Source organism: Plecotus auritus (genome assembly GCF_963455305.1).
Source record: "Plecotus auritus genome assembly, chromosome: X".
Taxonomy (NCBI): domain Eukaryota; kingdom Metazoa; phylum Chordata; class Mammalia; order Chiroptera; family Vespertilionidae; genus Plecotus; species Plecotus auritus.
In genome coordinates this window covers 143,568,842-143,585,553 of record NC_137784.1, presented here as the reverse complement: position 1 = coordinate 143,585,553, position 16,712 = coordinate 143,568,842, and the positions used below count along the sequence as shown (strand labels likewise).

Here is a 16,712-nt window from a genome sequence, read left to right as displayed (position 1 = left end):
CAAACCTTATGAAACCTGATGAAATAATGATACCACCCTTCATGACCTTCTGGTTATCTACAAAATAAAGGCCACATTCTGGACCTTAAAAAAGAAGGAAAACTGTTCCTCAAGAACCAGCAGCTCTTGTAAACTACCATTTACATTTCTAAGAATTATCAGAAATTCATCTCAACATTGTCACAGCCTACAACATGCTCTAATGAGCTCCGATAACAGTTGTATCATGAGAAAGAGCCTTCTTAAATTTAAAAACTTGAAATCTTGAATTAGCCATAGTGACTAGCATTTAATTATACTCATTAAATATTACTTGGCTAAAATTATACATTTCAGGATATAAAATGCATCGACAGAAAATTAATTTCTAAAAATTGTGTGATCAGATGTAAAGTTAATAAAGTGTTACATTTATTGCACTACATATAGTATGACAGCACAGGTGTTATTTGGTGATGTGGGAGTTTATGTTTTTACTTCTATATTTTTATCTCCACTATTACGCTTTATAAATAATAACACGTTTTAAAGGGAAAAAAGCCCACGCAGCATATTTTGAAATGGAAGAAGCCTATTTCTTTTTTTTTTAAAAAAATATATTTCATTGATATTTTACAGAGAGGAAGGGAGAGGGATAGAGAGCTAGAAACATCGATGAGAGAGAAACATCGACCAGCTGCCTCCTGCACACCCCCCACTGGGGATGTGCCCACAACCAAGGTACATGCCCTTGACCGGAATCGAACCTGGGACCTTTCAGTCCGCAGGCCGACGCTCTATCCACTGAGCCACACCGGTTTCGGCTAGAAGAAGCCTATTTCTAATGAGAACTTATAAAGCTTCTTTCTTCTGAGGGATAAGGAAAAACTTCCCCCACTTGCCAAGGGGAAGGTCTTCACCTAAAAGACAGAAATAATTTTCTGAAGTTAAGTGTTCGCTGAGCTGAAAGATAAAGGTGTTGCAGAGTGGCGGAGCTTTTAGATATTCTCACAAGAAATCTGAGGGTTGTCATACTGAAAAAAGAAAGAAAAGGAAAAAAAAAAAAAGCCTGTTACCACACGCAGACAGAAAAAAAAAAAAAAAAAAAGGCAGAAAGCCCTAACCCACGGCCCCAACCGGATGCAGGCGCCCAGCGGCCAGAGCCTGTCTAGGGAAGTGCGGGGCTCACTGCCTTCCACTCCGGAGCCTGAGCTGTGAGTATCCCTTGATTTCCACCCCGCAGACGACCCTTTCTTCTGCCTAAAAGCTGCCTCGCGGTGACACTTTGCTTTGAGAACCATGCGTCCGCCTGGATCTGGCTTGTCTTCTGTGTGTATTGCCAGGAGGACGTGTAGATCTGCTGGAATCAACTCCCAAGTTGTTTTCCTAGGCAGCGGATTTGATTTCCAGTGGGTTAGGATGTTTTGTGATTTCCCGTGATACATGATCTTTAACTTGTTAACTTCATTCAGTTCTGCTGTCTGCCTAGTTTCAAGGAGGGCATTTTCTTTATTATGCTGTGACTATTTTATGCTAATTACTAGATGTATTACATTTTAACTTTTGTGCTTCAGAGGTAAAGAAGGGGACTATTAGAGAAAAGCAAAATGCACTTTAGTTAATTCACCTAAAGCTGAAAAAATGGTTTTTTAGACATAGTTAAGTTTATAACAAAACCTAATATACTACTAATAGTATTTTTTTAAGAAATTCTCACCCGAGGGTATTTTTCCATTGATTTTAGAGAGGAAGGGAGAGGGAGAGACAGAGAGAAACATCGATGGGAGAGAGACACATCGACTGGTTGCCTCCTGCACACACCCCGACCAGGGCCAGGGAACCTGCAACTGAGGTACGTGCCCTTGACCGGAATCGAACCCGGGACCCTGCAGCCCTTGGGCCGATGCTCTAGCCCAGGGGTGGGCAAACTTTTTGACTCGAGGGCCACAATGGGTTCTTAAACTGGACCGGAGGGCCGGAACAAAAGCATGGATGGAGTGTCTGTGTGAACTAATATAAATTCAAAGTAAAGGAGCGGAGGGGAGAGCAAGAGAACCCTCCGCTCTTTCGGCTCCGCGGGCCGGATAGAACAGCCAAACGGGCCGGATCCGGCCCGCGGGCCGTAGTTTGCCCACGGCTGCTCTAGCCACTGAGCCCAACTGGCTAGGGCTACCAATGGTATTCTTTCCAGAGTAACATGCTTTCCATTTCCATTCTGCACGCAGCGATGAACGCCGCTTCGGAAGCATGGCCTGAATGCTCAGTCGCCCTCACCATGCAGTCAAGCCACAAGCAGTGTTAGGGTGCTGCTGCCACCGAACAGGTATGTCCCGGAACAGCCATGCGGCGTTCTCACCAAAACCCTAACCCAGCCGTGGGCAAACTACGGCCCGCGGGCCGGATCCGGCTGTTCTATCCGGTTCTCTTGCTCTCCCCTCCGCTCCTTTACTTTGAATTTATATTAGTTCACACAAACACTCCATCCATGCTTTTGTTCCGGCCCTCCGGTCCAGTTTAAGAACCCATGGTGGCCCTCGAGTCAAAACGTTTGCCCACCCCTGCAACCGCATTGAAAAACTTGCTCCCTGAAGGCCACAGGGGCATCTGCTGGGTGCGTGAAGCTCCTTCACGATAAGGCAGCGCGAGCACAGGGCTGCAAACTTCAGGATCTGCCGAGTAACAACACCACGAAATACATGCTCCGTCACACAGCAGCAAATGGCCTTAAGGACAGAGTGGTTACATGTCAGATGTAACTCGACTGACACATGGTGAAGGAGGCGAAAAACAGCCACTCAATTTAAAACAGAATTTAGTCTGTTAATTTGTAAATAAATGACTGGACACTAGCCACCTAATATACGCTGAGTGGCCAGATGATGATGATCTCTGAACGCATAATAATCTGGCCACTCAGTGTGTGTGTGTGTGTGTGTGTGTGTGTGTGTGTGTGTGTGTGTGTATATATATATATATATGTATGTGTGTGTGTGTGTGTGTGTGTGTATATATATATATATATTTTAGAGGCCCAGTGCATGAATTCGTGCATGGATGGGGTCGGCCAGCCTGGCCAGTGGGAGGGGACATGGGCGGTTGGCTGGCCTGCCTGCTGGTCAAACTCCTGGTCGAGGGGACCATTTGCATATTAGCCTTTTATTATATAGGATAGACACAGAGTGGCCAGATGATTATGCGTTCAGAGATCATCCTCATCTGGCCACTCAGTGTATGCTTCTAAATGATGGCTACTATTACTAGTTAAACAAATGCATCGCTTCTGCTTTACGTTATTTAAGCTGGAAAATAAAGCTAACCAGAGAGGTTTATTGGCGATCTTGTCCAGCTATCATTTATCTTATTTGCAGGTTAGAGCTGAGGCAAATGGTTTCGGGATATGTGTTGTGTGCTAGCAGCTTTCTAGAAACATCTTGAATAAGGCTATCAGGCCTAGAAATAAGTTGGCAAAGATATGTTCTGGGGGAAGTGCTGAACATTCTGACAAACGATACGTGATTCTGTAAACTCTGTACTTATTACTGGCTATAACGGACATAGCAAATCGAAAGATGAATACCTTTTCTAGAGAAGTAAAGCTAGATGGCATAATCTCTTCTTAGAATTGTGGATAATGTGAAAGGAATCATGTCAAAATACTGCTGACAGAACTCATCATTGACAAGGAAAATGCTGGCCCTGGCCAGTGTTGCTCAGTGGGTAGAGCGTCGGCCTGCAGACTGAAGGGTCCTGGGTTCAATTCTGGTCAAGGGCACATGCCCGGGTTGCGGGCTTGATCCCTGGCCCCAGTCAGGATGCATGCTGAAAGCAACCAATAGACGTGTCTCTCTCACATCAATGTCTCTCTCTCTCTCTCTCTCTCTCTCTCTCATCTCTCCCCCTCCCTCCACCCTGTAAAAATCAATGGAGAAACATGGTTGGGTGAGGATTAACAACAACAAAAACGCTGACCATATGCGCTTAGGAGGAGAGAGGCCTGGTGCAAAGGGTCATGGGCCCTAAAACTAGACATCTGAGTCCCAATTTGGGCGCTGCCACTTCAGATGCGTGTGGTTCAAGGTGAAGATCGTAACCTCTTGATCCTTCATGACCGCTTTGTAATACCTACCTCGCGGGCTTCCCTAAGGGTTACGTAAATGCAGTGTCATGACCGCGCAGAACACGCTGCCTGGAACACAGCCGATGCTAACTAAATAGTCGGCAGCGGCTCAGCCATCTAGCCCCAGGGCTCAATTCTGTATGTGCCTTAGGACCCCCCCCCCCCCCCGCCCGCCCCGCCAGGAGCTTTTTTTTTTTTAAAATATATTTTATTGATTTTTTTACAGAGAGGAAGGGAGAGGGATAGAGAGTTAGAAACATCGATGAGAGAGAAACATTGATCAGCTGCCTCCTGCACACCTCCCACTGGGGATGTGCCCCCAACCAAGGTACGTGCCCTTGACCGGAATCGAACCCGGGACCCTTCAGTCTGCAGGCCGACGCTCTATCCACTGAGCCAAACCGGTTTCGGCCCCCCCAGGAGCTTTTAAAGGAAACCAGGGCCGGGAGCCCATTCCAGACCAATTAGGTCAGGCCTGCGGGGGGAGCCAGGCGAGTCTCCAGAAAGCTTTCCAGGGGCTTCTAGCACGCAGCCAGGATGAGAACCGTGGAGTGTCTCCTCCGCCAAATACCCCAGCGGGGGAGTCCGGGCAGCCTCCGGGGGCAAGGCCCTCACTGCCTGCCAGGATGCACTGTTTCATTCTGAAACAGCATTTCCTTCAAAGAAGGTGGCATCTGCCTCTGATGTCTGCTCACTGGTCCTCGCCGCGCTTTCTGAAGACACAGTCCTCCTGGCCCTGGTCCGGCGCTCGCGTCTCCGGGGACAGGCGCCTGGGGCCTTGCCCTCGCTCGGCCATGACTGGGGTCCTCTCCCATCGGCTCGGGGCCTCTCCTGAGTGAGCTGCTGCAGATGTCAGTCTGCCTTCTGGACAGGACCAGACTAGCAGTAACCATCTTCACTTAAGACACCACCAGATCGCCCTGGCCGGTGTGGCTCAGTGGATAGAGCGTTGGCCTGCGGACTCGAGGGTCCCGGGTTCGATTCCGGTCCAGGGCATGCACCTTGGTTGCGGGCTCTGGTTGGAGCTCCTGTGGGGGGCAACCCATCGATGTGTCTCTCTTGGCTGTTTCTCTCTGTCCCTCCCCTTCTTTTCCACTCTCTTTAACCATCAATGGGAAACTATCCTCGGGTGAGGATTAACAAAATACTAAGAAAGAAAGACACCCCAGATCTAGGAATTCAACCCAAGGGGTGCGTGTTTGTTGCCGCCACATCACACTGCTGCTATGGCAACGAGCTGATTGTAATTGTGCAACTGAGTTTCTGTTAAGTCAGCTGAAGCCCTTCCTCCACTCCACCAGTTGACTTGAATATCCACACGGAGCCCTTTCCGTAGTTTCATACTGAATCCCCTCTTTCGTCCAACAATCTTCATTGTACGAAGCACAGGGCACACAGAGGCAAACCAAAGGGACTTGGGCCCTCGCTGGGATGGAGAGTAACACGTAGCCCGGGAGGAGGAAACACGATCATTTCAAGTCACTGCAGCTCCCTCTATCGGCGCCCCCCCCGCCTGGCTAGCCGGCACCAGCAGCTCCATGCTTGGCAGCCTGCCCTCCTTCCTCGATGGCCCTTTCTTTGTAGAATTTCCTAACACAAAAGCATGCTGGGAGTCTCTGTCAGCTTGATGCAGTTTGTCTTCCTGCTGTGGAGGCGCACGAAAGCCTAGCCAGGGGTGGGCAAACTTTTTGACTCGAGGGCCACCATGGGTTCTTACACTGGACCGGAGGGCCCAAACAAAAGCATGGATGGAGTGTTTGTGTGAACTAATATAAATTCAAAGTAAAGGAGCGGAGGGGAGAGCAAGAGAACCGGATAGAACAGCCGGATCCGGCCCGCGGGCCGTAGTTTGCCCAAGGCTGGAGACCCTGTCCTCTTGCCTTCCTCCCTCTACGGCCCTGGACTCCGGAAAAAGACTCCTACCCGAGGGTGACACAGCTTCCTCTTCGCAGCTGCCCCCCCACGGCGATAAGGGTCCCCTCCACCCCCCAGCGGAACAGTTTCTGCTTGAGCAGATCGTAGCTTGAGTTAAGAGAGGCTAAGTTCTCCCAAACATGGTTCTTTGTGGAAGTTGCCAAATCAGGAAATTAAGAACTGTCATTCCAATCCACGTGTTGTTTTTCTTTTTTAAAGAAACGCAAGCGCTGGTCCACCCAGGCAGTCACCTGGTTGGTTACCCCACCTGGCACTCTTTCTTTAAAAAAAAAAAAATTTTATTGATGTCTGAGAGGAAGGGAGAGGGAGAGGGAGAGGGAGAGAAACATCAATGATGAGAGAGAACCATGGATCGGCTGCTTCCTGCATGCCCCCTACAGGGGATCCAGCTGGCAACCCAGGCTTGTGCCCTGACCGGGAATCGAACCCTGACCTCCTGGTTCATAGGTTGGGGCTCAACCACTGAGCCACACCGGCCGGGCGTGATTCTACTATATGTTTGCTGCTTGTTTTTGATACCATAATGCTGCTGCATACATAGTGTACATACTCAAGTGGTCTAAGACTCTAAAGTAGGAGAAAAGTATATTTTCTTGCAATGTCTAAAAACAGTCATTTATTATTGACTAGAAGCCCGATGCATGAAGATTCGTGCTAGAATGGGCCTTCCTTTCCCTGGCTGCCGGCACCGCCTTTCCACTCCGGCCCAGCCCCGGAGCCGCCTCTTTCTGCTCCGGCTCCGCCTTCCCACGCTGCCCAGAGACCCTGAGAGACTGGGGGTGGGGCGGAATGCCTGCGTCATCACCATGGCACCTGTGTATGCAAATTAACCGCCATGTTTGTTGGGTTAATTTGCATACTCACTCTGATTGGCTATGGGCATAGTGGAGGTACGGTCAATTTACATGTTTGTCTATTATTAGGTAAGATGCTTGCAGTTAAAGTCACTTCTTCAAACAGCAAATGACTCAATGTTTGACATTCTGTTGCAGGACGAACCTGAAGCCCTCACAGAAGCCACACGCGAGGAACATGTCCTTCGGGAGCTCCACCTTTTGATCCCTCCAAGAGACGACGAGACGTCACACCGTGACCATGACGACGGCGACTTCGGTCAGCAGCTGGCCTTCCTGTCCCCAGGGAGCCTGCTCCCTGACCAACCACAGCGCCCCATCGCCACGCAACTTCTCGGGGGCGCTGAATGCCACCGCCTGCTCCATGGACGAGCACTTGCTCTCTCGAGTGCTCACCGCCTTCTACTCGGTGATCTTCCTCGTGGGGCTGGTGGGAAACATCATCGCCCTCTACGTGTTCCTGGGGATCCATCGCAAGAGGAACTCCATTCAGATCTACCTCCTGAACGTGGCCGTCGCAGACCTCCTGCTCATCTTCTGCCTCCCCTTCCGCATCATGTACCACCTTAACCAGAACAAGTGGGTGCTCGGCGTGGTCCTCTGCAAGGTGGTGGGGACGCTCTTCTACATGAACATGTACATTAGCATCATTCTGCTCGGGTTCATCAGCTTGGATCGCTACATAAAAATCAATCGGTCCATACAACAGCGGAAGGCGGTAACGACCAGGCAAAGTATTTACGTTTGCTGTACAGTATGGGCTGTCGCTCTGGCTGGATTCTTAACTATGATTATTTTAACCCTCAAGAAAGGAGGCCACAATTCCACAATGTGTTTCCATTATAGAGATAAACTAAACGAGAAAGGAGAAGCGATTTTTAATTTGGTTCTTGTGGTGATGTTCTGGCTGATTTTCCTACTCATAATCCTTTCCTATATTAAGATCGGCAAGAACCTACTGAAGATTTCGAAAAGGAGGTCCAAATTTCCCAATTCTGGCAAATACGCCACGACAGCCCGCAATTCCTTCATCGTGCTGATCATTTTCACTGTGTGTTTTGTTCCTTACCACGCCTTCCGCTTTGTCTATATTTCCTTACAGCTCAACGTGTCATCGTGTTATTGGAAGGAGATCGTTCACAAAACCAACGAGATCATGCTGGTCTTCTCCTCGTTCAACAGCTGCCTGGACCCAGTCATGTATTTCCTGATGTCCAGTAACATCCGCAAAATCATGTGCCAGCTTCTCTCTCGAGGGTTCCAAGGGGACTCGAGCCGGAGCGAAAGCACCTCAGAGTTCAAGCCGGGGTACTCCCTCCACGAGACATCAGCCGCGGCGAAAATTCAGACCGGCTTCTAAAGCCTTTTTGGCCAACGCATGAAAAAGCCTCTCCATTCCTTGAAGAACGACACATTTTCCAGAACGAAACGCTAGCATTTGCAAGGCTCAGATCTCCTCCGTGCTCCTTTCTGATTTGTGACTAGAGGCCCAGTGCACGAAATTCGTGCACGGGTAGGGTCCCTAGGCCTGGTAGGCAATGAGGGCTGATTGGGGCCTTCCTTCCCCCAGCTGCAGGCCAGGGCCTTCCTTCGTTCCACGCCACCCCCTGGTGGTCAGCACACATCATAGCGAGCGGTCAAACTCCCAGTCAGTCAAACTCCCGAGAGGACAATTTGCATATTAGCCTTTTATTATATAGGATATTTCATTTGCTTAATTGTAAGATATTTCAAGGAAAAGAAAAGCTTATGCTTATCACTAGATTTTTAAATCTGCGTGTAAATCTTTTCAAAAGATATCGTTAAGCTAACACTCTTTTAAAAAGTTTTACATTTTCTTTAATTTTAAAAAAATCCTCACCCGAGGATATCCCCCCCCCAACTGACTTTTAGAGAGAGTAGAATGGAGAGAAACAGAGGGGGGGGGGGAGAGAGAGAGAGAGAGAGAGAGAGAGAGAGAGAGAGAGAGAGAGAAACATCTATTGGTTGCTTCCCTCACGCACCTGGGATTGAACTTGCAACTGAGGTACATGCCCTTAACCTGACTCTAACCTGTGGTCTGTGGGCCAAAATCTAAACACTGAGCAACCCAGCCAGGTCTAAGCTAACACTCTTAACAAAGATTATAAAGTTAAGTGAAATGTATGGCTTCAACAACAGGATGATTAAAGGACATGTCATAGGTTCTCAAGTCACTAAAGTAGTTACTCAAAATTAAGCACCTAATACTAATTTAAAGTGTGTTTAAAAGTAAGTTCAATGATTTGAGGACTGATTTAAAATGTCATAAAATAGATGTTGATTGTCACTTAAAAAGCTTGTAATTTGCGTCTGTATTAATTGATGCCTAAACCTCTATAAGAGATGAATTGATAATAAACTTCTAATAAAACATGAAATCACCCAGTATCTCTCACTGCTTAGATAAAATGGAAAGAAGCGAATGGAAAGAATAAAATGGAAGGGGTGCTCACCCTGTTCATCGGACAGAACCTCAAACACACATGTGACAGAACATATGTAACGCTGCTCAAACACACATGTGACTCAACCATTGCAAACAAGCTGAGCGAGTGTGCACCAGCCAAGGACTACACTGTGGCTTATTCACAAAACGAAACGAACTCCACCTGCAGCAGCACAATTCTCAAAAGCAATGTTGAATGAAACACAAACCGCAAACAGGTGTGGAACATATGAAAGCAGGTATGTAAAATACAAACACATGAAACAGTACCATAGTCTTTTAAAAAAAATACATTTCTATTGATGTCAGAGAGGAAGGGAGCAGGAGAGGGAGAAACATCCATGATGAGAGGGAATCATGGATCGGCTGCCTCCTGCACGCCTCACACTGGGGATGGAGCCCGCAACCCGGGCCTGTGCCCTGACCGGGAATCGAACCGCGACCTCTTGGTTCATAGGTCAACACTCAACCACTGAGCCACACTGGCCAGGCTTTTTTAAAAAAATATTTTTATGAATCTATAAATACACAATAAAAATAAAAAACAGACATGGTGATGTACATAATATGTATACCAACTGAGAGTTAATGGTTATGTTTGGAGAGATTTAAAGCACACGTGGCAATATGGTAATGTCTGTTAAACCTGTGTGGTAGTATACGAGCATTTTATATTATTTTTGGCATATTTCTAAGTGTTTGAAATAGTTCATAATAATAAAGAACTCCGTAGATTAGAATTAAAAGGAGCAATTTCTGAAATTTTCCTGAATGTTCAAGAATAACTGGACAATAAGACCTAATAGAAAGGGATCTCATTCATCACGGACTCCCAGAGTTTAGTATATATGTATTTGTTGAACAACTGAATGAATGAGTGAATGGATGGAAGGATGAATCAGACAGGCAGGAGGGGGAAGAGGTGCTTAACAGAACTGAAAAGGGGTATATTTTGCGCCTCCCCCCCAGAGTCTTATCTGGATATAGCTGTGTAGAACATCATACAATTGTAATGAGGAGATGTCATTAAGGCAACCATTCTCAAAAGTGTGGCTGGCATGTTCGTTGGTCAGACACAGAACCAGACGCCATTGAAAAGAAAGTTTGAGATCAAACCATAGATCATGGCTCAAACCCCACTCTCAGAAGTTGTTATCTTAGATCCAGAGACAGAGAAGCATCGATCAGACCGTCAAACCTCAGAGGGAAGGTAGGGGAGGGTGGGGGTAAGGGGGAGAGATCAATCAAAGGACTTGTATGCATGGATATAAGCATAACCAATGGACACAGACAACAGGGGGGTGGGGGCTTGCCTGGGGTGGGAATGGCTGTGGGGGGAGGGTCAATTGGGGAAAAAGGAGACTTAATGTAAAACTTTAGACAATAAAAAAAATAGGTAGATACAGAATCGTATTTACAAAACAAAAATATTTGAGAATAAAAATTTACGGAAAAATTAGATGCTCAGAAAAAAGTAACATTTATATCAAGTCCCTTGTTTTGACAATGTTAACAAATACCAACCTAAACTGAAATTTAGCACTTCTGTTTATATGATTTTAAATATTGCTTTTCCCTCGGGTTCTCAAAATTATTTTTTTATATTAGTGGTAAATATTTTATATGCTTACATGCATCTACTGTAAACATACAGTTTGAATGGTTAAATTACATTATCTATGATTACCACTAGTTTTATGAAATATTAAAACAAATACACTCATAGTTCTAGAAGCTGTCTCAAAATTTGATTAAGTGAGATGATCTCTATAAAGACCTGCACAATGGCATTCTTAAAAAATTTAATTAAAAAGTAGAGTTAATTCTTGCTATATTTGTGGCAAGATAAATTTTCATAAAAATCAACTTGCCTATAAGCTCATACCAAATCTTGTTTACCAGTAGAAGTTTCACTAATAGCCTGAATCCTGAGAATGTTTCTAAATTTTTAGAAAAGAAAAAAACAACAAAACCCATGCCACTTACCAAATTTAAGGCTATTTATTATATATAATCTTTTATTTCGTACTTAAGCATTAGTGTATACAAGCAGGAGACACTGTCCGTACCTCCCCCGACCCAAGGTTCAGTTCTAGAAGCATATAGAACAAGGAACTTGAGAAGCGCTCTACCCTCACCTTACAGAAGATCTCCAGACAAAGTTTCTAAATAACATCTCTCATAAGTAAAACCACGCAGGGCAGACTCAACTGCCTGGCTGCTGGAGCGAGACAGAAATGCTGAGTGTTGCTGTGAGTTTTCAAATGAAAACTCTGAAAGAGCTGGTTTGATGGTGGTTGACTTGCTAAGATCAGGTCCCTAGAAAAAGAAAATTCTGTTCTAGTCCAAAAGGTTTTATTTGCAACATCTTTTGGAAATGGGGTTTTCAATCCTGCTGCTGTGAAAGTAGAACTAAGATGATTACAACTCTTTGAAGCAAAGCTGTGCGGAACGGTGTCCACGAGAAAACCAGCATGCAGTCCGGTTCTCCCAGCAGGCAATCTGGATTTTGCAGAAACATGTTCATGGGCTAATTATTTTTTAACCTTTTGAAATACAAATGGAAATCTATTTTCCCAGATATGAAAATATGTTCTTTTTTTTATACATCTTCCTTTCCAGTTCTGCTATGTATGCAGATACCTTTTATTATAATTACCATCACAAGGTACATATACAGTTGACCCTAGAACAACATGAGGGTTAGGGCATCGACCCCCTGCATAATAAAATATTCGAGTAGAACTTTATTTTTTATTTTTTAAAAATTTCTTTATTGATTACGGTGTTACGTATGTGTCCTATCCCCCCATTAACCCTCCAACCCCTCCACCCCCCACTCATGCCCTCACCCCCTTGGTGTCTGTGTCCATTGGTTGGGCTTATATGCATGCCTACAAGTCCTTTGGTTAATCTCTCCCCGTTACCCCCACCCTCCCCTACCTCCCCTCTGAGGTTTGACGGTCTGATCGATGTGAAAATATATTCTTACCCTTTAATAAGGAGAACACTGTGGAACAGACGCAAAGAGAAACTTTCCATGGAACAATACAATGAGAATGCAAAGACTATCTGACCCACTGATGCTCTCAAAAGGGCTGGAGCAGGACAACTTGGAGGGAAGCTAAGACTCTGTTAGTCACCATGTGCTGGAATCTTGCAAAGTGGGGTTAAGTGAATTTTAAGAAAAGGTTCCTGAGTGAATCACCGGAAGGAAAGGAGACGCCACAAAAATCATCAGGAAAGGGAAAGATGGATCAGTAAATAGTGTTGCCCTTATCCTCTATAATAAAAGGCTAATATGCAAATCAACGGAACGGCGGAACGACTGGTTACTATGACGTGCACTGACCACCAGGGGGCAGACGCTTAACGCAGGAGCTGTTCCCTGGTGGTCAGTGTGCTCCCACAGGGGGAGCGCTGCTCAGCCAGAAGCCGGGCTCACGGCTGGCGAGCACAGCGGCGGTGGCGGGAGCCTCTCCCACCTCTGCGGCAGTTGGACATCCCCTGAGGGCTCCCGGACTGCGAGAGGGTGCAGGCCGGACTGAGGGACCCCCCGCCAAGTGCACAAATTTCATGCACTGGGCCTCTAGTTTAAAACAAAAAGCCAATTCATAGCCTCATCTTGTTTCTCTCTCTCTCTCTCACACACACACAGTAAGTGGATTAAAGAGTTACATGTAAATGATGAAACTATTAACAGATTAAAAAATATGTAACTGACTAACTCCTTAGTATGTGACTAACTCATTTGTGGATGGGAAGGAACTTTCTATTGATAAGACAATAGAAATAACCATAGGGAAAAATGCACAGACTTTTTTGGGTCAAAAACCATAAAAAGAAAAGCAAAAGCATGAAGTGGGAAACAATCCATGTGACGTTGGTGGAGAGCAACAGACACCGTGACCTTGTAAAGAAACTCGTATTTTTTTAAAAATATATTTTATTGATTTTTCACAGAGAGGAAGGGAGAGGGATAGAGAGTTAAACATCGATGGGAGAGAAACATTGATCAGCTGCCTCCTGCACACCTCCCACTGGGGATGTGCCCGCAACCCAGGTACATGCCCTTGACCTGGATCGAACCTGGACCCTTCAGTCCACAGGCCGATGCTCTATCCACTGAGCCAAACTGGCTAGGGCTAGAAACTCGTATTTTTGGTAAAAAGAAAGCACTGGAAGCTCCGAATATAATCCCAATTCTGCCAAGTCCCATGAGGTAGAAACGTGCCCCGGGGAGAACACGGGCCTGTGAGGCCGCTGGAGCTTCGGATGGAGAAGGAGGGCTGGCTGGGTGGTGGGAACAGCTGAGCCAGAATCGAAAGGGAAGTAAGTGCTGCTAGGTTCGTCCTAAATGTCTGTTTTGCTTCTTATTTCCCCTCTTCAAGTTCACATGCGAGGAAGGGGAAGCAAAGTGAGGTCTAGTTATTTATGGGCCCTTTGCTGAGCAAGGTGCTGGCCACGTGCTGTGACCACTGACTCCTCCCCGCATGGGGGTGTGCAGAGCACCGGCATCTTCATTTCATCCTGCCCCAACACAATGGGAATGGCTGAGATGTCGCTTCTTATTTTATTTAAAAATACGTTTTTATTGATGTCAGAGAGGAAGGGACAGGTGGAGAGAGAGAGAGAGAGAGACATCAATGATGAGAATCATGGATCGCTGTCTCCTGCACACCCCCCACTGGGGATGGAGCCTGCAACCGGGGCCTGTGCCCTGACCCGGAATCGAACCCTGCTCTCCTGGTTCACAGGTCTATGCTCAACCACGGAGCCACGCCAGCCGGGCTGAGATGTCTCTTTTTAAACATAAATTGGCATTACTGTGTATTTGTGGCAAAAGGGTCTGCTTACCACTCATCACGATTGTGCAATGTCAACCGAAATCTTCAAGACTAGTTTTGTAGCCACTGACATTGGTCCTCTGTGGAGGCGCTGCCTGAAACACGGGCGACAAGCCACAAAGGCTACAGGTTGAGCAGAAGAGAACAATCCAATCAGAGCACCCCCCCTTACTCATTTTGCTTCTGGCCCAGGAAATGCCTGAAGCAGCAGCGTCAGGGGACCTTTAAGAAAGCTTGCTAAGTATGGTTTGCGCACGGGTGTTGATGATGCACAGAATCTCTGTCTGTGTTAGTAAGCCACGCAAGTTATTTCAGGAGCAAAAGTAAACTCTTACAGTCAGACCATGACTTGGTAATTCCGCACATCACCTTTTTATGAAACGTTTCAAATACACGAAGAAGAGGAAACAGACCTTACCAGGTGCTAAGGTTTTGGCCTCTTTGCTTAACTGTTGCCTTGCACCCACACCCAGGGGTGGGCAAAGTTTTTGACTCGAGGGCCACGATGGGTTCTTAAACTGGACCGGAGGGCCGGAACAAAAGCACGGATGGAGTGTTTGTGTGAACTAATATAAATTCAAAGTAAAGGAGCGGAGGGGAGAGCAAGAGAACCGGATAGAACAGCCGGATCCGGCCCGCGGGCCGTAGTTTGCCCACGGCTGAACAGTTGAGAGACACTAATGCTCAGCCCAAGCCTCTCTTCTTTTAAAAAAATATTTTTTTATTGATGTCAGAGAGGAAGGGAGAGGGAGAGAGAGAGAAACATCAGTGATGAGAGAGAATCATGGATCGGCTGCCTCCTGTACGCCCCACACTGGGGATCGAGCCCACAACCCGGGCCTGTGCCCTGACCGGGAATTGAACTTGGGACCCTTCAGTCTGCAGGCCGACGCTCTACCCACTGAGCCACACCGGCTAGGGCCCAAGCCTCCCTTCTGAAGTTAGTGTATACCATTCTGATCTATAACTTTATACTTTTATAACACATGCATACATAACAATACACTTCAGTTTTTCTTTTTAAAATGGACACAAGCAGTATCTTACTATTGCATTCTTCTGTAAACATCTCTCACTCCAATTATGTTTAGGTTGACACATATAAATCTCATTCATTTTTACTGGCACGAAGTGGTTCTTTGTATGGCAAGTGTTTTGTTGTGCAAAGAAGCAACACCTCGAGTCTCCATTCCCCCAACAATGGGTTCTTAGGTGGTGTCCACCTCTCTACTATCAGAAACCACGCTCAGGTGAAAAACTCTTATACCCCCTGCGCGCGCGCAGTTTCTCTCTGGCTGACACCTAGCAGCGGCGATGCTTGCTTGGATGGGCACGCGCATGTTCAGTTTCTCTTAGTTGCGGCAAATTGCTCTCCAAAATAATGTGATCAGTTTACGTACCCATCCCACCGCGAGGAAGATACGAGTTCGTGTTTTCCCACATCCTCAGCGATACTTGGTTTTTCTCAGGTTTACCAACGTTTGCCATCCTGGTAGGTGTGAAATGGCCTCTTCCTGTGGTTTTAACTTGTACTTCCCTAATTACAAGGGGAATGGAGCATCATCTCATGGTTTTTTGGGTCCATTTCGATTTCTCCTTGGGTAAATGTACCTGTTCATATCTATCCCTCTCCCCCGCTTCCCTCAACGAGTCGCTCATCTTTTATTCTTTTCTTTTTTTCTTTCTTTCACATTGTTGAAGTAGCTCTCTCTATATTCTGCAAACAAATCTTTTGCTGTTTATGTGGGCTGCAAATAACTTCCACCAGAATGGGACTTGTCCTTTACTTTGCTCATGGTGCCTTTTGCCAGACATTTTCAGGCAAAGTAAGACATTTTCTAATGGATAAATCTAGATAAACCCTGGTCCTTGGAAAGGCACCCCTCAAGGACCACGCCGAAGAATTGCAGATGAAATGACCAATTAAGTAAGACAACTTGGCATTTCAGTCATAAATAGGACAAAGGAGTCCAAATGAGGTCCAAATAGAAATGTTTCCTGAGAGTTAAACTATAAAATTCAAACATCAGAGGACAGACATGCAAATGACTTTAAAGCACAGAAAATCTCCTAGACCAGAAGTCGACCTGCTCAACGTATGAACAAATTTAAAGAAAGAATTGGCCATTCACTAGGGGGTCAGTGAGGGAAGATTAGAAGAAAAAAGGCGGGGGGATTAGGACGATGCTGGTATTGGCCACTCAAACACAGTCTGGAGGAAGAGTCTCGAGCAATGGACCAGGAGCATTATCATCCTGGTGGTAAGGCCACAGCGATCTAATAGGTCCTCTTGGCCCAGTGACATCACACATCCTATATAATAAAAGCCTAATATGCTAAGTGTCCGGTCGACCGGTCGGCTGTTCAACCAAGCAAAGTGTAATATGCTAATGATATGCTAAGGCCGCTCAACCACTCGCTGTGACGTGCACTGACCACCAGGAGCAGACGGTCCAACTGGTAGGTTAGCTTGCTGCTGGGGTCCAGCTGATCGGGACTGAGCAAGATGGGCC

At 46.3% G+C, this 16,712-nt stretch overlaps 2 protein-coding genes across 15 annotated transcripts in view; one reads left to right on the top strand and one right to left on the bottom strand.

The window, feature by feature from the left end:
- Positions 1-16,712, bottom strand: part of CASK (calcium/calmodulin dependent serine protein kinase) — a 311,008-nt gene that overhangs the window by 112,905 nt on the left and 181,391 nt on the right. The window lies entirely within an intron of this gene.
- On the top strand, positions 1,136-9,286 carry GPR34 (G protein-coupled receptor 34). Its single transcript, XM_080652115.1, has 3 exons — positions 1,136-1,193; positions 2,205-2,302; positions 7,024-9,286. The coding sequence occupies exon 3, from the start codon at positions 7,127-7,129 to the stop codon at positions 8,243-8,245; it is 1,119 nt and encodes a 372-aa protein (XP_080508241.1). The 5' UTR covers positions 1,136-1,193; positions 2,205-2,302; positions 7,024-7,126; the 3' UTR covers positions 8,246-9,286.

Coding starts and splice junctions, on each gene's coding strand:
- GPR34 (XM_080652115.1), top strand. CDS start 7,127: ATGACGACGGCGACTTCGGTCAGCAGCTGGCCTTCCTGTCCCCAGGGA.